The 24,297-nt window shown below is 41.1% G+C and overlaps 1 protein-coding gene across 1 annotated transcript in view; it reads left to right on the top strand.

Annotated features, from left to right (window-relative positions):
* The window catches only part of LOC124982847 (protein CUSTOS-like), a 42,194-nt gene extending 26,043 nt beyond the window's left edge, over nucleotides 1–16,151 (top strand). Inside the window, 3 exon segments of the mRNA XM_047549749.1 lie at nucleotides 15,384–15,562; nucleotides 15,633–15,802; nucleotides 15,805–16,151. Of these exon segments, the coding sequence (XP_047405705.1) occupies nucleotides 15,384–15,562; nucleotides 15,633–15,802; nucleotides 15,805–16,151 (696 nt within the window).
* Nucleotides 16,152–24,297: the final 8,146 nt, after the last annotated feature.

The following is a 24,297-nucleotide window of genomic DNA, read 5'->3' as shown; positions in this document are numbered from 1 at the left end:
TCCTATTATTATGTAAATGCTATGTAAGTAGTTGTTTTACCATATTTTTTTAGGGAATAATGACAAAGAAAAGTGTCTGTACATGTTCAAAAAATTTTCCCCAAATATATTTTGATCTGGGGTTGCTTGAATCTGGGGGTACCTGATACAGAAGACTGATTATACTTAAAATAAAAAGAAAAAAGAGGGCTGGGGAGATAGCTCAGCTGGTAGAGTGCTTGCCTTGCAAGCACAAGGCTCTGAGTTCGATCCCCAGTACCACAAAAAAAAAAAAAAAAAAAAAAGAAAGAAAGAAAATGTGTCCACATAAAGAATTGCTCATTGAAGGCTTAATCATGATAAAATATCCAAACACTGGAAACAAGTCTGACACAGTGTTACATGCTTATATCCCGACTACTAGGAAGGCTGGGCAAGAGGATCACAAGTTCAAGGCCAGCTTGGAAAACTGAGCAAGACCCAGTCTCAAATTAAAGAGGTTTAGGATGTGCCTCTTGATTCATTTCCAGGTACGAAAAAATAAGAAAATAAAAAACAAATAAATAAAAATAAATAAAGAGTCTTATTTGAACATGGTCATGCTCATTTATTTATGTATTATTTATGGCCACTGTTGTGCTAGAGTAGAATACTTACAATAGTGTGTGGCACACAGAGCCAATAATATTCATTATCTGACTCTTTACAAAAAGTTTGCTGACCCAGGATGAGATTAGTTCAACCACAGAAAAGTCAATCTCATAGTGGTAGGTCAGCCAGGTAAGCATTATAAAAGATAAAATTGCTGGGAACAGTGGTACACACCAATAGTCCAGTGACTTGGAAGCCTGAGGCAGGAGGATCATAAATTCAAGGCCAGCCTGGGCAACTTAGCAAGACCCTGTCTCAAAATAAAAATTAAAAGGGCTGAAATGTAGCTCAGAGCACCCTTGGGTTCAATTCCTACCACCACAAAAAATAAAAAAAACACATATACGAAAAGTTTACAAGTTTTCTTTAAGACTCTTTCTGTAAGGAGTAGTTTTATATCACAAACTTCAAGCACCAAGTTGTACTTAAAAAAAAAAAAAAAAAAAAAAAACTCTTTCAGCCTGATACCATTAAATATTTGGTCATCTAGCTTCCTTTAGTTTTTTTTTTTTTTTTTTTTTTTTTGGTATTGAAGACTGAACTCAGGGCTCCTAACCATTGAGCCACATCCCCAGTCCTTTTTATTTTTTTATTTTGAGACAGGGTCTTGCTAAGTTGGTTAGAGCCTCACTAAGTTGCTGAGACTGGCTTTGAACTTGTGATCCTCCTGCCTCAACCTTCTGAGTCACTGGGTTGACAGGCATGTGCCACCATGCTGGACTAGCTTCCTTTATTCTGATTCTGACTTTTGATTTCATAGTTAGGTCAACCTGTGGGGAAAACATAGCATCACAAGATCTCAACAGTATTTCTTCTTGCTGTCAGTGTTGTTTTTGCCTTATAAATGAGTGGGTCTTTGTGATTTGGCTTCTTAGGTAGCTTATTGCTAGGAGAAAATATACTCTTCATGCAAAATTAAGCATTCTGAGTTCATTGCAATTGCAAATTAAAGTATTGACTTCCTGGTCTTTTAGGGTCATCTCAATAGCCTACTTAAACCCTTCTCAAGAGATGACCTTGTGCAAGGCATGGTAGCATGTGCCTGTCAACCAAGTAATTTAAAAGGCTGAGGCAGGAAAATTACAAAGTTCAAGACCTCAAAATAAGGATTGTAAGACTCTGTCTCAAAATAGGAAATAAAAAAGACTGGGGATATAGCTCAGAGGTAGAGCACCCCTGGGTTCAATCCCTAGTACAGGGGGGGGAAAGCAAAAAAACAGATTTGCTCTTGGTGAACTCAGGTTCATAACCAGACAGCACCAAGCTCTTCATTAATTGTATTGATTAAGACTAAAAACTCAACTAAGGGGAGGAACGCATGGATAGAAGTTACATTATTATTCAATAAACTGCATCTGGTTTACAGGCGACATTCAGAGTCTATTTAGTATGATCCAGTTCCCATGAGTTTGCTTGCTCCTGAATGTTCAAATAAACGTAAGATCCTAGGCCCTGCAAAACAAAGGATTAGGATCTGGAAGTAGTTTGTCTGAGCATTTTTTATTCATTCATTATTCATTTATCAAATACTCATTGAATATCTGCCACGTACAAATCACTACAGGAGTTTTGGGGATTCAAAATATGAAAAATACATAATCTCTGCTCTCAGAGGAGCTCACAATATTCAAACGAAACAAGTCACAAATACAAAGATATGGCTGACCACGTCAGCACACACCTGTAAACCCATGCTCAGCAATTTAAGCCCCTAAGCAACTCAGTGAGACCCTGTCTTTAAATTTAAAAAATGAAAAGGGCTGGGATATGGCTCAGTGACTAAGTACCCTGGGTTCAATCCCCAGTCCAAAAAAAAAAAAAGTCAAAAACGAATACAAAGTTACGGAAGGGTATGAGCAGGAGCTGTGACGAGCACACACAAGGAGCAAGCCATCCAACTAAGAGACTTCAAAGAAGAGGTACCATCAGGGCTGAGGCTTGAAGAATGGACAGAATCCAAGAAGAGGACATTCGTGGGAAGAGAGGAAGTGAAGACATGAACAAGACAGACCCAAGGAACACAATGTCAGGAAGCGGTTAGGAATGAGCAGAGAAATGTATGGCAAGGTCACAGGTTTTCTTTCAATTACTTTTAAGGCAAATGGCTAATGAGATAACCTGTAGAAAAACACCAAGTGCACAAATCTTGCAAATGAACAGATAGAAACAAAGGAAGCCAGTTAAAGAAATACATCAAGAAAAAAGGATCAATGGGACTAACCCTTGACAGGGTCCACTGAGGTCATTCATTGTGTAGCTAGGCTTTGAACACTTAGGTGCCTCCATATATCCCAGAAGAGAGGTTTCTTTAGTAGTGCAGGTGCACTAAGGTAAATTCCAACCAACCATTGACCCCAATGCCCACATTAACATAGGAGGTACCTGTAAATGAAGCCCCTCTGAACAGGATGGCCACCATGACTTTTCTGGAGAAGACTCCACCGAGCACCTGTGAAGGAGAAGGAGTTGAACACTTGATTGGTGAAGCCTGTTGAAGGTGGTCCCTAGTTCTCAAGACAGACATCACACAGTAATACATTTGGAAGCAAGACTATTTCCTTTGAGGTTCTCAGCTCAGAGATGAGCCTGCCTGTGCGCCCCCCCGCCCCCGCCCCCATGCTGTTTCAGACTTTCTCTACATTCACTATGTATGGGGTGTGGAGAGTGGTGACAGAGGATGGGAGAGCAATGACTGAGATTGGGGATTTCTGACGACCTCATGGCTGTGGCTTGCCTGCTGCCTGGGAGTGTTTCTATACAAAGGCACAGGATGCTTAGCTGCTGTGGCAATGCCCTGCATGAGGAGGCTCTGTGCAAGAGTCCTATCAGCTCTGACCTTGATCTCAGGCACATACTTCCTGAGAATAGAGGAATTCTAGACAACCACAATGTTTCACCAGCTCTGCTTCTCCTGAGCCTGCTGGCTTTATAGTAACTTTAAACAATGGACTTTGCTGAGAGCTACACAAAGCTCCTAACATTGCACTCTGCAACTGTGGATTGCAACTGTGGAAAAGCTAAACTGAAGTCCTAGTTTCTGTAACTTTCCTGAATACAAAGAATAATGCTTGCATAGTCTTTAACCTGATAATGAGGCATATATAAATAAAGATTACTGGCAAAACTCTTTAGATCTACATCTCCATCAGAGGGCAGAGCTCCACTTGATCCCATCTTAATCTTCAAAATCTATGTTTGTGAATCTTTATTTTCCAATCCCCCTTCACCTCTCCCCAGAACCAAGAGTTTGGCAACACTGGTTGTGGCAATGGGGGACTCAACCCAGGAGTACTTGACCATCCCCATCTTTACAGGTCTCTCTAAGTTGCTTAGGGCCTTGCTGAATTGCTGAGGCTGACTTTGAACCTGCCTCAGCTTCCTGAGCTGCTGGGATTACAGGCATGTGCCACCATGACCAGCTATTTTCATTTATAAGTTCTCTTGAATGGCTTTTGGTGTCTAGATTTTCTTTCATCAGAACATAAGAACCGAGATTAGGAACTTTAGCTCCCTACTCTCCTGTGACAATTACTGTGTATAAAGGAAACTATCTACCGTTTGCTGAAACGGGGAAGTGAGCATGAGCCAGATTAAGAAGGGCCTTGGAAACCATTTTAGAGAGTCTCCCTTTAGGGGCTGGGGATGAAGTTCAGTAGTATAGCACTTGCCTAGTGTACATGAGGCCCTGGGTTCAATTCCAAGGAACAAACAGAGTCTATCTTGAATATTTTTAGAATAGTTCTAGGGCACTATTGAAAGTCACGCTAGCTAACATTGATTGAGATCTAGGATTAAGAGTTTTACATTCTTTAACTCACTTAATCTCAGTGATACTGTACATGAATATAATAAGACATAGAATGGTAAAGTAATTGTCCTGACACTAGGCAACATACTTTTGTATGTTGAACCAAGGTCTTTCTAACTCCAAAGGTGAGGTGCAACAGAAGCCCTGTTGAATACTGTCTTGCCTATAAATTTCAAAAGAAAGTTACCTAAAAACTACCACTTGAACTTTCTGCTTTGATTTTCATGTCAAACTCAAAAGTCATCTTCTATGCCCTGACCTTGAAAGTGTAACCGAAAGTTCAGTCCTTGTACCTGATGCCAATTCAATAATGAGAACAGGGTTTTGAGAAAAAAGGAAAGAGAAGGCTTATTGCTTTTCTAGCAAAGGAGAAACAGAGGGGACTCCTGTCCCAAAGGCTGTTATTCTGTCCATGAGGAAGAAGGGGATTTTAAAGGAGCTCTTCAAAGGCTACATTCCAGGTGTGCCCTGACAGGGGGTCCCAGGGCCCCTGATGGTGGATTAACATTCACTTGTTAATTTGGGAGATATTCACTTCCTAGATCCTCTGGCAGGTAAATGAAGGTAATCCTGTTCCCCCTCCCAGGTCAGGCAGCGGGAGAGGGAGAAGAGGAAAAGGAAAACATGTCTCTCTTAAAAATAAGCCTCAGAGTTATATTCAAAAGGTGAAGTGGACCACGTTACCAAAGCAACACACAAAACCCTTTCCATATGATGTTATCCACTTGTAGAAACATACATGGAAATAGCATAAATGCCAAGTTCGAACAAATTATGTTTGATTTTTGATTAAAGATAACTTCAGGGCTGGGGAGATAGCTCAGTCAGTAGAGTGCTTGCCTTGCAAGCACAAGGCCCTGGGTTCGATCCTCAGCACTGCAAAAACAAACAAACAAACAAAAAAGATAACTTCAACAATGATAAAAGCTTTTGCTTTTCACTTATTCCTTCACCAAGTCATACCTAAAGGGATCTACCCATAAACACTATTAAGGTTTGAAGACTTCCAAATAGAATGGAAAGGCAATAGGTATGTTAAGTGACTAAAAGGGATCAATTTTCATCTTTAAGTATTGGATAATTCTGTAACAGTGGTCCACTTCACTTTTTGAATATAGCTCTGAGGCTCATTTTTCAAAGGGCAAGTTTTCTTTTTCCTCTTCTCCCTCTCCTGCTCCCTAACCTGGGGGTGGGGAACAGGATTACCTTGACTTACCTGCCACAGGATCTAGGAAGTGAATATCTCCCAAATTAACAAGTGAATGTTAACCCACCATCAGGGGCCCTGGGACACCCCCCCCCCCCCCCCCCCCCCCCCCGTCAGGGCGCACCTGGAAGGTAGAAAAGAGCTCTTTTAAAACTCCCTTGTTCCTCCTGACGGGCAGAATCACAGTCTCTGGGACAGGAGTACCCGTGTTTCTCCTTTGCTAGCAAAGCAAAAAAACTTCTTTTTCCTTCTTCTCAAAACCATGTCCTCGTTATTGTATTGGCATCAGGGATAAGGACCGAGCTTTTGGCAGCAAGGATATTTGTTCAAAACACAATAGATACTTGTAATTTCTGGATTAACATTCCTGATCTGAAAAATAATCAGAAATCTTCCTTTAGCAATTTTTAGTTTTTCTAAGTCACATAGTGGAGTCTTAAGGACTTAGGCTGGTCTTAAAGTTCTGAGTGAAGTTTTATTTATTTTGCAATACTAAGGATGGAAGCCAGAGGCCCTCTACCACTGAGCTACCATCCTCAACCCTTTTTATTTGTTATTTTGAAATAAGGTCTCACTAAATCACCCAAAATGACCTCAAACTTACAATCCTCCTGCCTCAGCCTTCCCAAGTAGCTGGGATTACCAGCACACCCAGCTTGTTCTGTATTTTCTATTTCCTTCCTTCCTTCCCCTGCCACCTCCCCCTTAAGCTTCTTCCTCTTTCTCCTTTTCTCCTTCTCCTCCCCCTCCTCCCTCTTTTTTTCTTCCTCCTTCTCTTCTTCTTCCTTTTCTGCTCCTCCTCTTTCCCTTCCTCCTCTCTTCCTCCTCCTTTGTCATGCTGTGATCAAATCCAGGGCCTCAAGGGATGCTACACCTAGTGCTCTACCACTGAGCTACATCCCTAATCCCAAGCTTTTCTATTTGTAAGTAACCGAACTATGCCAAGGTCTCAGGAGTAGATCAAAGCACAGCATCACAAGTGAGTGGGGCAAGGAATACAAATAAGTCAAACTCAGTCAAGATTCTGAGCTCAGCTCCAAAATGGCAGTAGGCATATTGGAGAGGAGATCACGGTACTTTTACAGCGAGATTGCAATAAATCACTGAATCAATCTTAAAGCAGGAGATGGAACCATCTTTATTCACCAGCTGGCACGGTACCAGCTGGTGGGACGAGGGCAAACTGCAAGTTTGCACTCCTTGACCCTTCCAGGGATTAGAACAAATCATGTATAGTGCAAAATCACAAGTAAAGCATGTCAGTACATTAATCATAAGTGACTACTGCTATGATTCAAAACTACAAACAAACATCCTGAGATCTAAAATCATAAGCAGAAGGGGAAGTGGGTCAAAATGACCCTAGTTGAGTACAAGTTAAAGAATGGTTACTAATTTCTAGACAAACATTAACATTTTATGTGTTTAGGGCACATTGCACAAGTACAAGAATAAGAATAGAAGGAACAATTTTGCCATTTTGTGTTGCCAATAGACTGTGCTAAGCAACTGTTGGTAGGTACAGAAGCAGGGGTTTTTCCATGGGAGAAGCATTTCTTACATGCATGGAGTCTCTGGGTAAAATGGAATCTGTTTGGTCATTGCTCACACAACCTGGCCCATAAGAGTACATCCATCTTTTTCTTTTTGGTACTGAAGATTGAACCCAGGAGGCACTTTACCACTGAGCTACATCCTCAGTCCTTTTAAATTTTTTTATTTTGAGACAGGGCTTCACTAAGTTGCTGAGACTGGTCTCGAATTTGCCGTCCTTCTGAGTCTCTATGATTACCAGCATGTGCCACCAGACCCAGCTCCAATACATTTGGATTTTGAGTTCTATTTCTTCACTCTTGTTTCCTAAGTTTATACTCTCCTCTTTTTATCTTAATTTTGTGGCACTGAGGATTGAACCTGGGGGTATACCACCACCAAGCCACGTCTACAGCATCCCCACCTTTTTTTCCACAGCCTTTTAAAATTTTGAAACAGCATCACTAAATTGCCCACGCTGGCCTCAAACTTGTGAACCCTTCGCCTGGCTCCTAAGTCCCTGGGTTTAAAGGTGTGCTATACCAGGCCCAGTTCTCTTCTTTTTTGAGTTGCACTCATTTTGGTAGTACATATTCTTTGAGAGTAGTTTCTTTAGGAAAAGTAAATGGAAATTTAAAAAAAAAAAATTTTTTTTAACTCTTTGCAAGTCTTTGTCTATACCAACACTTATATTTACTTTTTGTGTTTCTTTGAGGCAGGGTTGTTGCGCAGGCTGGCCTGGGACTTCAATCCCCCTGCCTCAGCTTTCTTAGTAACTGGGTTATCGCCATGTGCCACCACCTCTGGCAACACTTGTGTTTTCTTTATTTATTTTGCCATGTTGGGGATCACACCCATGCTTGTGCATACTAAGCCAGTGCTAAACAACTGAACAACATCCCAACTCTGCAACATTTGTTTGGCAATTGGCTGAACAGAGAGTTCTCTGCTGGAATGTTTTCCTTTGGTATTTTAAAAGCATTGCCATAATGTCTTCCAGCTTCCTGTGTTGTTGAGAAATACAAAGCAATTGTAATTTCTGTTCCTCCTTTTTGTTTTTTGCTCCTCCCTTCCTCTCAGACCTTTCTTTCTGAAAGTCAGAGAATCTCCTCTTTGTCCTAGATGCTTTCAATTTCACAAACATATGCTTTGGTGGAGGACAATTTTACTTTATTGTGATTTGCTCTTTCAATTTGGCAGTTTATATTCTTCAGTTGGGGGAATTTTTCTTTAATCATTTCACGTGGGTTTCTTCCCCTGTTATTCTCTTCCTGCATATCCATTAATTGGTGGCTGAACTTCATAAACTTCTTTTTCTTTCTACTATTTTTTCTCTTTTTCTCTTTTTGATGCACCTGAAATTTATTTTTTTCTCAGTGCTGGGGATTGAACCCAGGGCTTTGGGCATGCTAGATAAGCGCTTTACCGCTGAATCTCACCCTTAGCCCCTGTACTTTTAAATTTTTATCTTTCAACATTTTGTTCAATTTCATTTTTTGCCGGTTGCGATGGCACACGCCTGTAATCCCAGCAACTTGGGAGGTTGAGGCAGGAGGATTCCAAGTTCAAAACCAGCTTCAGCAATTTAGTGAGATGCTGTCTCAAAATTTAAAAAGTGGGGGTGGTGTCCTGGGCAAGTTGCTCAGTGGTAAAGTGTCCCTGGGTTCAATCTCCAATACCAAAAAAAAAAAAGAATTTTTTTGTCATGTCTTTGGGCTGCATATCTAGTGAGGCCCTGGGTTCAACCCTCAGCACCATTAAAAAACAATAATAATAACAAAAAACTCTTTAACATGTATTTAGCTTATGTCTTCTTTTTTTTTTTTTCCCTTAAAAATAATATCCTGTTCTTGTTTTAAGGATCCATATCTTCTCTTACCTTTCTCACGACTGAGGAATGGAAAGCTAAGGAAACCACATGTGCAAAACAGGTTAACTATTTTGGCAAAAGCTGTGCTTGCACTCTTGTGTTCAGGAAACATAAGACCACACGGAGTTTCACAAACAGCCCTGCCTAGCCTACCAATGCAGTCACAGGCTCAAATCTGTAAATTCTAACCAATTTTTACCAACCGAACCCCCCCTTCCTTCCTGCCCTTCCCCCACTCCTGCTAACCCCACCCTAAATCTATCCTTTGACTATTCCCATGAAAACCTTTATAAAGTTCAAATGCCAGGGCGGTGGTTGTGGCTCAGAGGTAGAGCACTTGCCTTGCATGTGTGAGGCACAGGGCTCGGTCCTCAGCACCGCGTAAAAAATAAACAAACAAAAAAAATAAATAAATAGAACATACATCGTAAAACAGCACACAGATAAAACCATGGACATGTATTACAGGGTAGTGAATTTTTAAAAATTTAAAAATTAAAAAAAAAATTCAAACGCCAAAGTTACTCCACTTGAGCAATTTCATTTGGTCATTTTCTCCCTTGTTTGGCATATTTCTAATAAACTATGCTTAGTTTTTATTGTTATTCTTCGTTTTAGTCATAGTGGAGTTTTTCATTTTTTGTTCTAGGCAGGTGCTCTATTAATGAGGTACATCTGCACCCCGCTGCCCCTTTCCCCTATTTTTGGTACCAGGGATTGAACCCTGGGGCGCTTAACCATTGAGCGACATCCCCAGCCCTTTTTATGTTTTATTTTGAGACAGGGTTTTGCTGGATTGCTGAGGCTGGCTTTGAACTTGCAATCCTCCTGCCTCAGCCTCCCTAGCTGTTGGGATTATAGGTGTGCACCACCACACCTGCTCATGTCTCTTTTATTTATTCCCACTACTGTGGTTTTAGTAGTTTTAGGGAGAGAACAAATTTAGACTGGTATTCTAACAAGGACTTAGACTTCTTTTTTTAGTGTGTGTGGTACTGGAGATCGGACCCAGGGCCTTGTGCTTGGAAGGCAAGCACTCTACTGACTGAGCTATCTCCCCAGCCCTAGACTTCTTTTGCCTGCAAATGTCCAAATGTCTGAAGAAGTATGAAAGACTTGGAATCCCTGCCTCTCTTCCATATCTCTGTCCTTGACTCTGAGTCACCTTGGATTCCAGGAACAAGGCCTGTTCCCAGAAACAGCTGGTGAGAAGTCAGAGCTACCGGAGGTAACAGCAATTTTCTTATCCAGGACAAGGCCCTTGCCTGACCAATCCTGAGATAATGATGGACAGATCACACCCAATCAAGATCACTTGCTTTGGACTGTGAAAAGCCTTTGGTTCTCGAAACTCCCTAACGCTTACCATTTTTATAAAACCTCAAAGTTATTGTCAGTTCCTCAAAGACAGGGCGAAGAACATGGGTCCCTTTGTCTTCCCAGTGTAGCTGCATAACAGTGGTCCATTTTATGATTTGAACATAGACCTTGCTGCTCTGCCATTACAACTTATTTTTAATTTTGGGGGGATAACAGGGATTGAATTCAGGGGCACTCAGCTACTGAACCACATCCCCAGTCCTATTGTGTATTTGATTTAGAGACAGGGTCTCACTGTATTGCTTTGTGTCTTGCTTTTACTGAGGCTGCCTTTGAACTCAAGATTCTCCTACCTCAGCCTCCTGAGCAGCTAGGATTACAGGCATGCGCCACCGTTCCCCGGCTGACACTTATTTTTAAAATGGACGTGTTTCTCTTCCTCTCTCCTTGCTCCTCCCTAATCTCAGGGGAAACGGGATTATCTTTCTTCCCCATTTTAAGCAGGGTTATCTGTCCTTGAGTACACGCCTACCATAGGAACAAAGTCATCCACAATTTCGGGATGGCACCAGAAGATCTCAGAAATGACTGTCTCCCAAATTAACAAGTGAATTACAACTCCGACAGAGAACACATGGAATGTATACAGCCTTTGAACCACCTCTTTAAAAGCCCCCTGCTCCCCCTGATGGTAGAATCATAGCCTCTGATACAGGATTCCCCTGTGCTTCTCCTTTGCTAGCAAAGCAATAAACCTTTTTCCTTTTTCTCAAAACTGTGTCCTCTTTATTGGATTGGCATCGGGACAAGGACAGAGTTTTTGGCAACGGTTTGAGGTCAATCCGGATATTGTCTCTAGATTCTAAATAAAAAAATAGAGCTAAAAATAAAAATAATGAAATAAAAAAATTAAAAGGGGCTGGACACAGTGGCATTGCCTGTAATCCCAGCAACTCAGGAGACTGAGGCAGGAGGATTGCAAGTTCAAGGCCAGCCTCAGCAACTTATCAAGGCTCTAAAGTAACTTAGAGAGATCCTGTCTCAAGGTAAAAAAATAAAAAGGGCTGGGGATATAATTTGGTGACAGAGCATGCCTGGGTTAAATCCCAAGTTTCACAAATGACTACATGAATAAATAAATAACAAAAATATTGAATAAATTAAAAGTTGATTAAACTGTACACTCAAGATATTAATTTATTCTTTTTTCCATTGGAGAATTAGTATTTATTATGTGTCAATCTTGATGCTATGTACAAAGGTAAATAAAATATGCATATTTCTCTCCCTTATGATGCATATCATACCTCTATGTGGAGATTTCTACTTTTATATTTGTTGTTTTACAGTAAAGATAAAACCAATGAGCATGCCAGATGTCATTCTGAAAACACGTTGCACACCTGGTTCTGGAAAATGAACTCAGAGTTTTGTATGTGCCAGGCAAGCGCTGATCTATACCCCGTCCCCAACATACACAGTGCTCGATCAAGTCAAACAGGAATTGAGTCCTCTACCCTGCATACTTTCCAGATTAAATGAAAATTTCTTGCTTGTCAACTTCCCTTTGGTAGATATTTCACAGATCAGATTGTTAAAAACATTCCTTTTGTTGAGAGAATGAAATATCATTCATTAGTAAAATCTCTGCTTTCTAGTTGCAATAACATTCCAATCATGCTCTTCTGAGATAACCTCCTGCTGATATTGACTAGTTTGGGCCTGTTTCTACTCTTTGAATCTTTTTTTTTTTTTTTTTTGCGGTACCGGGGATCAAACTCAGGGCCTTGTGCTTGCAAGGCAAGCACTTTACCAGCTGAGCTATCTCCCCAGCCCTTACTCTTTGAATCTTAAAAAAAAAATTTTTTAAATAAATAAGTAGAAGGAAGGAGCACACCCAAAAGTTATAATAATCCAGGTATAATGATACATGTCTGTAATCCCAGCAACTACAGAGGTTAAGAGGATTGTAAATTTGCAGCCAAGGCGAACAATGTAGGTTTTTTTTTTTTAAGTATAATAAATACATGAATAACAATTGCTTATTAGTAATTTATTATCATTATTGAGTATTAATGTACTTTACATAATTATAAAACTAGCAGCTCAGTATATTTTGTTTCTACCAGAATTTTCATAAACACATAAACAGATGATCGATGTCTTGTGCTAACATATTAGTATGTCACTAGGCAATAGGAACTTTTAGCTTCATTATAATCTCATGGGACCCACATGTATGTGCAGCCCTGTGTTGACCAAAATGTCATTTTATGTGGCATATATCTGTATTTAAGACATGCATTCATAATCAGGGGTAGTGGCACATGTTTGTAATCCCAGAAATTTGGGAGACTAAGGCAGAATGATTGCCTGTTGGAGTCTAGCCTCAGCAACTTATTATGACCCTGTCTCAAAATTAAAAAAAAAGTTGGGTTGGGGATGTAGCTTAGTGATAAAGTGCCACTGAGTTCAATCCCCAGTACCAAAACAAACAAAGATATACAAAATATGTAAAAAGGGCTGGTGGGGGGGGTGTATAGCTCAGTGATGGAATTCTTTCCTATCATGCCAAAAACCCTGGGTTTGATCCCTAGCACAGAAAAAAAAAAAAAAAAAAAAAAGTAAAAACTAACTCATCAAGCCCAGGAATACCACAGGAATATCTAGGTAAAGAACTAAATGACTGCCAATGAATTTGAAATCAATTTACATGGCTCCACACCTTTCCCTCCTAAATTAACCCCTACCTGAATTTGATAGTCTATCATTTCATTGTATATTTATATAATTTTACAAAATACATATGAGTTCTTAAGCAGCCTACAGAATGGTTTGCATGGATTTTTACTTTGCTATCAAGGGTACTATATTATACTTATTCCACCACAGCTTTTTATTTTGGATCAACATTGTAATGTATAAAGCTGCTCCCCCACCCTTTCTGTTGCAGACATTTTCCCTGCCTCCGAACCACTTGTCAATCTGTGAACATCCTAGCTAGCTATTGGTTCATCAGTCAGCTTGCAAGTATCTTTCTCCGATATTGGTCCCCTGTTAGCCCAGCAGAATTCAACTGTTTACTGTAGCTACCCCGCCATCTTTTCTCATTCTTCTTCTGTCTCTTCTCCTCACTTTCTCTATCCTCCTGGCTTTCACACTCTCTCTAGCGCAGGCCCTTTCTCTTTCCCTTTCTTTTCCTCTCATTTTCTCTCTTACCCTGCAGGGAGACACTCTGTTTGCTTAATAAACTCCCTTATGTGATTTCCCGTGTCTGGTGTGGTTTCCGTGGGATTCCTTACAAACATAATATACCTAAATATGAAAAGCCTAAATAGAATATTTCATATTCAAATTTACTATATATCATCAATATGTCCTTCAATATTGATTTAGCAATTTACAATCCCAGCTTTCATTCTCTGTAGTATTAGAGTTCCTGTTACTTCAAATGTTCCTCCAAATCTGACATTGTCCAAATTTAAAATTTTTGTGGAATGATAGACTTAAAATTGTATTGAATTTCTGCTTTGATTTACATTCCCTGATAATCAGTGACGGAATCTTTTCCTATGTTAATTGACTATTTGTGATCTCCACTTTGATGCATATCTGTTAAGACTGCAAACTCCATATTGGATTGCCTCAGCTCAAGTCAGTTGGGGAAAGGGATAGGGAGAATGCCTGGGATCATTCTAATGGTTGGCTTCTAGGGGACTCAAGTAAAATAAACTATACTAGCTGGGCATGGTGGCACATTCGGGTAATCCCAGCCACTCAGGAGGATCAGACAGGAGGATTTGCAAGTTTGAGATCATCCGTAGCATCTAAGTGAGACCTTTAGCAATTTAGGGACACTCTGTCTCAGGGAAAAAAAAAAAAATTAAAAGGACTAGGGATGTAGCTCAGTGGCAAAGAATCCCTTGGTTCAACCCCCAGTACCAAAAAATGAAACTATAAGATCCATGAGTACAAGAACTTTGTATCCCTAGCACCTTGGGCAATGTCTAATATTGCCTAATGTATTATAGATACCTAATATGTACTGTGTGTGTGTGTGTGTGTGTGTGTGTGTGTGTGTGTAACTTCAACAAAGTACATTTGTAAAATATTGATGACAGTTTATAATGTAAATCCATTTTCAAGAAAATTTTTTTCTTAATAATTCATCAGCCTTAAAAAATGTGTTTTGCTTTGAATACTAACCTTTTATGGATTACATGGGTAGCAAATATATTATTTCTATTTATGACTTTTCTTTTTTTTTTCCCTGCACTGGGGATTGAACCTGGAAGTGCTCTACATTGAGCTACCCCCAACCTTTCTTATTTTTATTTTGAGATCAGGTCTCACTGCTGAGGCTAGCCTTGAATTTGTAATCCTCCTACTTCACCTCCCAAGTTGCTGGTTTTACAGGTGTGTGCCACTGTACCTGGCTCATTTGCCATTTTTTCCAGGAGCTAGGATTTCCCTTGCATATCCATTTATTCAGTTAAGACATCCAAGTTCCTCTCCACAATGGTTGTGATGCAGGATAGAAAAGAAAAAAATAAAAAAAGATAGGTGGAGAGGAAAGAAAAGGAAGAAAAGTGAGACTGTAACTTTAATCTAAAAGCCTTGTGATAAAATTCCTCAGACCTTCACTCTCCAAACAAATTTTCTATCAGGCTTGTCTTTCCCCAATCCAGCATTTCTCCCAGGCCTGTCATTCCCAAATTTCTGGAAAAATCTACATATTTTCATTCACAATCTTTAAGTCACTGGAAATTCATTCACTTACGAAAATTTCTCTGTACACATTAATTATCCCACAAATACATGTATTCTTAGGGTATATGGAGCAAAGGGAGATATGAAACCTAGAATCTAGAGTACTTTTTCAATGGAGAAGACACCGATCATCAATCTCAGGATCCCAAGAACTGCCAGATCACCACCAACCATCTTGTGATCAACAAACTGATGACATCCTCACATACTGTTCCATACTTATCCATGGCCAGTTTTCTTTTAAGAGAAGAGCCCAGGCGGAGGAGCTGGCGCGGTGCCGTGAGGCGGCAATGCCGGCCTGGGGCTTGGAGCAGCATCCGCGGGGAGCAGAGAACCCACGAGGCGGTAGGGGGCTGTGTTCCTGGAGGCTGTCCATGGAGCATGCTGCCAATAACAAGTTGCCAGCCTCCCAGCTGAGCCTCAGGTACTGTGCATTGAGAAGAGAAGTTTCCTTTACTCATCAACAGATACTGTATGTGTGCGCCAGCTGCTAGGCATAAAGTGGATGAGCATGAACAAGATGGCAACGAGCTTCAGACCACCCCCGAGTTCCGAGCCCACATAGCCAAGAAGCTGGGAGCCCTGCTGGACAGCTCCATCACCATCTCAGAAGTAGTGAAGGAGCCAAGGACAGCTAAGGAGCACAAGGTGGCCTCGGAGGATGACGTGAGGACAGTGACGAGGAGTGGCAGTGGTGCCAGGAGGCAGCCGTGTCGGCCTCTGACGTTCTCCAAGAGTCAGCCATCCACGTTCCAGTCAAGCTGGAGAAGGAGGCCAAGAAGAGGAAAAGGAAGCTGAGAAAGAAAGCCGACCAGGGGGCAGGCGCTGGTTCAGCCACAGCCGCCAGCCCCGCCCGCGGGACCGCAGTCCAGACCCAGGAAAAGACACAGGCCAGCGGGGACCAAGTATCACCGGGGACCAAAAAGAAGAAAAGGAAGAAAAAGGCAAAGAAACCCAGTGAGGTGTCGCCATTTCCAGCAGCAGAGAGTGAGGCCCCCATACCTGCAAACTGACCCAGTCTGTGGGCACCGCACGCCCAGGCTCCGAGGACGAGGCACCCACGGGCAGCACGACGCCGAGTTGAAGCGTTTGGCAAAGCCAGACTCCCCACAAGACCTGACAATGCCTGGGCTTGCCCAAGAGTCTGGGCAGAGACGTGGCTGTAGGGTGAGAAGCCTCAGCAAGGCCTGCCCCTCTGTTTCTACTGAGGGTGGGGGTGGCCCTGTACTTCTAGAGCATTCTATGGCCTCAGGGAATTGTCCACCTCTTCAAGACTAGTAGTCCAGTGGTAAGTTTCCATCTCCCATTACTCTCTGAGGTGGGCAAGATCTTTCTCCCTCCCCCACTTCTTCAGCTTGGTGTGGAAAAGTCTTTAGAAAATGAGGGACGGGGCCCCCAAGATGCCAAGTCCCAGGGAACCTTTTGCCCTCCCTCTACCCCACATCAGTTTTCCAGAACATTGGGAAAAGAGGAAGATTCCACCCCGCTGCCCAGTTCTCCAGAATTTTCTTTCTCCACATTTGTGAATTTATCAAACACAATGATGTCTCTGAGCCAACTAACTCATAAAAAAACAAATTGTCAGTGGGCTGGGGATGTGCATCCCAGCACCCGTGAGCCTAGTTTCATGCAGCAGGGGTTCTGCAAGGAGTAGACGCTCAAGATGAAGGTGCAATTCTGGCTTCGTCCTCTTGTGAGCATGCGCACTGCAGCCTGTCTCCACGCCTAGGCCCCCAGCCTGCCTCCGCCTTGGGTGACTCATTGACAAGCAAGAGGTTTCCACATGTTTCTTAGTGACTTTACTAAAAGTTAAATAAACGTACAGGCTCCCCACCCCCCAAAAAAAAAAAAAAAAAAAAAAAAAGAGAAGAGCCCAAAGTCCATCTCTCAAGAGAGGCTGAATTCTCCCTTGAATGCATACCCCTCATTTTCATAATTTCAGACTTGTGCTGAAATTCTTTTTCATCAGGTACATCAAAGACCCATTGTCTCCAGTTGAGGTCTCCTGGACCTGGACCTCCTCAAACTCTCTCTGGTGACAGCTGGTGATAGGCTGTCTTCAAATTATATGTGTGTATTAGGCCAGTTATTAAACAAAGACTGATCCTCATAATTGCCCTGGCATCATCTTGGGGACATAGAAGGACATCACTGCTGGTCCCCAGTGTGGTGTGCAACTCATTACTGATGCCCAGCACTACAGTTTAAAGAAACTGGGCCATTTTGTTGAAAAATGTCAACAACTGCCTGAGGAATTTTCACAGGCTTGGATCCTTGGTGAAACAATCAAAAAACCAGGTGCAGTGGCACAGGCCTCTAATCTCAGCCTCCGAGTAGGCTGAGGCAGGAGGGTGCAAAGTTCCCCCTTTCTTCCTTCTCTTCTAATAAACTTAGCAATACTTTTACTAAGTCTCAAGTTCAAGTTCAGTTTCAGTAATTTAGCCAGACCCTCAGCAACTTAGTAGGAACTTAGAAAGCCCAAAATAAAAAAATAAAAGGGCCTAGGGATGTAGCTCAGTGGTAAAGTACCCCTGGGTTCAATCTCTGGTACCAAAAACCAGAACAGAACAAAACAAGATGGTAACAATTGAACTGAGTGAGGTTTCTTCAGACCAGAGCAGTTTGCATGGAATGAGAGAAAGGAGCAGACTTGGATATCTGACGAATAAATGACAAGCCCCTAGTGGACGGCAAACCAAAAAAACATAAGTGTCACGAGAGCTCTGCACCAGGGAGATAAGACACCATCTGGACCAGAATTGGAAACAAGCCAAGAAGAAGGGTATATAAACTCCCCTCTCAGACAGCTCCTCGGCTCAGCCCAGATCTCCTGATGGATCCACGTCAGCCAGGTTCGGGAGCCCCACCGATCATCCATCCGTTGAGACTGTGGAGACTCCGCTGCTCTGACGGCTTCACGACCAGCGGAGCCTGCCTGTCCTCGATTCCCAGACCAGCGGCCCGAGGAAGTTCCGAGACCAGCCATGTCTTCTCTCCGACTAAGATACGTCGCATTTGGGGACGTCGGAACCAATAAGGCAGAGAGGACTTTGGACTATTTGATTGAGGTTTGTTTATTTGCCATTCGATTTGATTGATGTGTGATATTAGAAATACTAAGGTTTGTGTTATCCTGAGTGTGTCAAATAAAGCCAACTTGTTTGGAACCAAATTCTAGTCACTCGCCTCTCTGCCGATAGCGACAATGAACACCAATGTTATGAAAACAAATTTTATCCATCTAGTGATTCTTTCTATTCATTCTAAATGTAAGACTCACCAATAGCTGTGTTAGTGTTTATTCTAGCATGGAAATAAATTTTTATTGGCAACGCATTTGTTGGTGAGATGTGTGTTAGGTGGGTAAAGCGCTGGCCATGCTGAATGTTACCTGAACCCCACACAACTGGAAAACAGTAGGTTTTCTTTTTTTAAATCCCTTCATCCCTATGTGTTCTTAGAAGTAAAACAAACAAACAAACAAAATGGTTTACTCCCTGAAGCCACCCTTTCTCCTATTGTTAGATAGAAGTTAGACATTAGCAGTGGGTCAGGAGTTTAAGAAAATACTCAGTTCAGAGCAATTGGTTGAGGAGCAGCTCCACCTCAGTGGTGCCTCAGGGTCTGACATGATGGCTATTTCAGGACCCTTGGCTGACTGATCTCAGCCCTATAAACAATTTCTCCTGCAACAGGAGAAAGATAGATAAATTCAGGGGAGGACAAATGAATGTTTGCTCAGAAGGGCCTAATTCCTAAGACATCTTAAGCAAGACACCACACCAACAACACAGACCAGAGCTTCCCTGACCTAGGAAAGTAGGATGATTCAGCCCAGGGCCCATGACCATAGTCTATAAAACCAGTTCCAATCAGGACCTGTCCCTCAGGTGGACAACCAAGAGCTGCCCTTGGGTTGTTAGCTAAATTAGTCTGTCATTCTAGAGCTGAGAGGTGATACTTGGGTGGGACCTTCTGACAATCCCCCTTCCCCAATAAAAGTTGGGACACAAAAAAGTGAGTAGATACTCTCTTTCTGAGAAGACCCTCTCCCTTGAGGGTGCTTCCCCCTTTCTTTCTTCTCCTCTAATATACTTAGCTATACTTTTACTAAGTCTCATGTCTTGCTGGAATTTCTCTCATTTGAAGATACAAGAGCCAAGAACACAACATAATCTTCAGTCAGATCAGATCTCAGCTATGTTATCAATATGGCATAGACAAGACTAATGGAAAACCCCCTTGTTTACCTAGTCACTTGACCAACACAGGTCTCGGAAATTCCCATTCTTTGTCTCCTAAATAATTGACAGAACTGTTTGTACTGATCAATCTGAACAAAAATGGCAGCTGACCCAGCTTGACCAATCTTTAGTGAGGCTTTTCTCCTGTGAGGCCCCTGAACTCTGGCCTACCCTTGAGTTTAAACAAGCATCGCTGACTACGAAGAAAAAGTATTCAACAGTGCCACCTGCCCAGTGTGCCACTTGCTGACATCACGTGCCCCTACACTGTCCCTTCTAAACTTGTTGACTCCAGTGTAGGGTTCTCTCTTTTACAATACCTAGCTCCCGTATTGCAATAATCACCTATCCCCATTACAAGAGTCTTTTTGAAAAAAGTTCCTCCATACCTAAGTCTCAATGTTTTTATTTGACAATCTGGTATCATAAATATGTAGATGAGAATGGAAGGGATTTTATTATAGTGACATTATTCAATTATTTGAAACTTTTTTTTTTTTTTTTTTTTTTTAATGGTGCTGGGGAGCAAACCCAGGGCTTTGTGCTTGCAAGGCAAGCACTCTACCGACTGAGCTATCTCCCCAGCCCTACTTGAAACTTTTTTTTTTTTTTTTTTTTTTTTTTTTTTGGTATTAGGGATTGAACCCAGAGGTGCTTTACCACTGAGTCAAATCTCCAACCCTTTTTATTTTTAATTTTGAGACAGGGTCTCACTAAGTTGCTTTGGGCCTCACTAAATTGCTGAGGCTGGCCTCAAATTTGCAATCCTCCTGCCTCAGTCTCCCAAATTGTTGCATTTCAGGCATGTGTTACTGCACCTGGTTCCTTCAATTTTGTTGAAAGCAAAGGATTGGACCAGGTGCCTGTAATCCCAGTGGCTGGGGATGAGGTTGGCATTTCCTCTCAATCATGTAAATAAGGGATTAAATATGTGCACTTCTAATTGGCCTACTAAACTCAGAACTTAATTGGTCCATGCCATCATCCCTCATTTACATCCCCAACCAATCACCTGCACTGGACCATCAGAAATGCCTTTAAAAACCCCTAGAAAAAAACAACCGGGTGTACCTTCCCTTGAGACCCCTCCCTTACTGCTAGAGTCTTTTTCTGCTTCAGATACATCTTGCTTACTCTACCCTTCGTTGTCTCTGGATCTCATTCTCCAGATTCCTGGGTCAAGAACTCACCTGAGACCAGGCTCCACTATGACGTTGCCACTGGTCTCTTTTCTTCATCTTTACAGAGTAGCATTTTGTTGTTGCTGCCTCCTAGTGCCAGAGTCCTCAGCTTCAGGTTTACCAACAGCAGGGATCAAGAGAAGGTGGCTAGATGTCAGGAAGATCTGAAATGGGGTCAGGGGGTAATGTCCCTTGCAGAAAGAATATATAGAATGGCAAGAACTGATGACAAAAACACCTTAGAGTTTTCTTTTTTTTTTTTTTTTTTTTTTGCGGTGCTGGGGATTGAACCCAGGGCCTTGTGCTTGTGAGACAAGCACTCTACCAACTGAGCTATATCCCCAGCCTGAGTTTTCTTTTTTGATAGTACCAGGGATTGAACCCAGGACCTTGCACCTGCTAGGTAAGCGTTCTACCAATTGAGCTACATTCCCAACCTTTGGGTTTTTTTTTTTTTTAATCAAAATTTTTTAAAATCAATATTCAAGCAATATTTATGGAGTAGAATAGATAAATCTAATTAGAAGTGAAGGGTAATCCTAGACCCAGGCTTTCTAACACCTTTGTAATTCCTCCTCATGCAAAGACCAAAATGGGCTCAGAAATCCTCCTTGGAATGTTTAGGCTACTGGACACTGATGATGTTCCAAGTTCTAGGAAGTTAAACTGTCTTTGTTTCAAAGCTGTTGGCATAGAGAAGCTATAGCTGGGCTAACTAGAAGTGTAGCATCTGATGCAATTGTTAAGTGTAAAATAAATACATTTTTATTCTATTTGTTCCAAAATTGGAAGCAGAAGGCAAATGCTACGGAAGATGCCAGATAGTAATCAAGTCCCAGTCATTTGGGGCTGATTGTGACATAGGTTATTATTTGGCTTCCTGCGCTGATCGCTAGAGATGGTGGACTGACTTTCTATAAGTTTGACTCGTAGATAGACTGACTTCCTGAACTGGTTACTCTTAAGTAATGGTTTGGTTTCTTGAGCTGGTTGCTGTATAGCTCAGGGTTTTATGTTGATTTGTATAGTCATTCTCTTACCTATATACCCTAGGAGATTTTTTTTTTTTTTTTTTTTTTTTTTTGGAGGGGGGACCAGGGATTAAACCCAGGGGAGCTTAACCACTAAGCCACATCCCCAGTTCTTTTTATTTATTTTTTTGAGACAGAGTCTTGCTAAGTTGCTCTGGACCTTGCTAAATTGCTGAGGCTGACTTTGAACTTGCCATCCTCCTGCCTCAACTTCCCAAGTAGCTGTGACTACAGCATGTGCCACCATGCCTGTCCTACTCTAGGAGATTTTGATGCAACATCAATGAATAATTGAAAATCTGTTCCCAGTTCTTGGAGCTCACATGAGTTATATTTAACAAATAAATAATTACTGTGGTTCCAAAGTACTAGAGAAGCAGATAAATTATCAATATTTATGTACTATGGATATTTTGTGCATTAATAATGCTGTTCATCTTTTTTTTCCCCCCAAAGTACTAGGGATTGAACCAAGGGACACTCTACCAGTGAACTATACCCCCAGTCCTTTTTATTTTTTAACATGAGACAGGGTCTTACCAAGTTGCCAGGCTGGCCTCAAACTTGCAATCCTGTCTCAGTCTCTTGAAAAGGTGGCATTATAGGCGTGTCACTACACCTGATTTGTTCATCATTTTTCTTTCAGTAAGTTTACATTTTGTGCTTACTTTCAGAATCTTTGTTTGTTTGTTTAAATACAAAGTGTAGATATGGTTTGAGGGATTATTTTGTTATTGCTTTTTAAAATTTTATTTGAGAGATCATTTTGTGTGCGTGTGTGTGTATTAGTTGGTGCAAGGGGTATGTGTGTGTATGTAATGAAGAATAAAAGGGAAAATATTTCTATTTACTATCTTCCTTCCCCAATAGAAACACATTTACACCCAAATACACAGAGAATTACTGAAAACTGAGAACTTTGTTTTCTAATATAAAGGCATTCAAGAATTGATTTTATCCCTATGACGTTTCTCATAGAAACAGAAAAGGGAATCATGAAATTCATCTGGAAGAACAAAAGACCCAGAATAGACAAAGTAATCCTGAGCAGGAAGAGTGATACAGGAGGTATCACTATACCAGACCTTAAACTCTACTATAGAGCAATAGTAACAAAAATGGCATGGAACTGGCACCAAAATAGACAGGTAGATCAATGGTACAGGATAGAAGACACAGAGACATACCCACATAAGTACAGTATACTCATACTAGACAAAGGTACTAAAAACTTACAATGGAGAAAAGATAGCCTGTTCCACAAATGGTGCTGGGAAAACTGGAAATCCATATGCAGTAAAATGAAATTAAATCCCTATCTCTCACCCTGTACAAAACTCAACTCAAAATGGATCAAGGATCTAGGAATTAGGCCTGAGACCCTTCACCAAATAGAAGAAAAAGTAGGCCCGAATCTCCATCATGTTGGCTTAGGACCAGACTTCCTTAACAAGACCCCCATAGCACAAGAAATAAAAGCAAGAATCAATAAATGGGATGGATTCAAACTAAAAAGCTTTTTCTCAGCACAGGAAACAATCAATAATGTGAAAAGAGATACTACAGAGTGGGAGAGAATCTTTTCCACACACATTCAGACAGAGCACTCATCTCCAAAGTTTAAAAAGAACTTAAAAAACTTTACACCCAAAATACAAAGAACCCAGTCAATAAATGGACTAAGGAAATGGGCAGACACTTCACAGAAGAAGATATATATACAGGTGATCAACAAATATATATGCTCATCATCCCTAGTAATTAAAGAAATGCATATTAAAACCACCCTAAGATTTCATCTCACTCCAGTAAGAATGGCTGTTATCAAGAACACAAGCAATAATAAGTGTTGGTGTGGAAGTGGGGGAAAAGGCACACTCCTACATTTCTGGTGGAGCTGCAAATTGGTACAGCCACTCTGGAAAGCAGTATGGAGATTCCTCAGGAAGCTTGGAATGGACCCACCATTTGACCCAGCTATCCCACGCCTCAGTTTATACACAAAGGACTTAAAATTAGCATACTACTGTGATGCAGCCACATCAATGTTCATAGCAGCTCAATTCACAATAGCTAGATTGTGGAACCAACCTAGATGCCCTTCAATTGACAAATGGATAAAGAAACTGTGGTATATATATATATATATATATATATATATATATATATATATATATATACAATGGAAAATTACTCAGCCATAAAGAAGAATAAAATTATGGCATTTGCTGGTAAATGGATGAAGTTGGAAAATATCATGCTAAGTGAAATAGGCCAAGCCCAACAAACCAAAGGCCGAATGTTTTCTCTGATAAGTGCATGGCAATATATAATGATGCAGGGTGGCGGGGGGAAGAGAAGAATGAAGGAACTTTGGATGGTGTAGAGGAAAAAGTGATGGGAGGGGGTGGGAATGGAAAAACAGTAGAATGAAACAGACAGTATTACCCTATATATATGTATGATTACATGAATGGCGTGAATATGGTTTGTGTACAACCATAGAAATGAAAAGTTGTACCCCATTTGTTTACAATGAATCAGAATGAGTCTGTAAAAATAAAAAATATTTTAATAAAAATATCAGAAAAAAAACTTGATTTTAATTAGCTGCATTAAAATTTTGCATTTGAAAATACATCTTCCTATGGGGTACCTTCTATTAGCTTTGTGTTTAAATATATACACAGAATATCTTTGGTT

Source organism: Sciurus carolinensis, chromosome 4 (assembly GCF_902686445.1).
Source record: "Sciurus carolinensis chromosome 4, mSciCar1.2, whole genome shotgun sequence".
Classification (NCBI taxonomy): Eukaryota; Metazoa; Chordata; class Mammalia; order Rodentia; family Sciuridae; genus Sciurus; species Sciurus carolinensis.
This window is presented reverse-complemented; position numbering and strand designations above follow the sequence as displayed.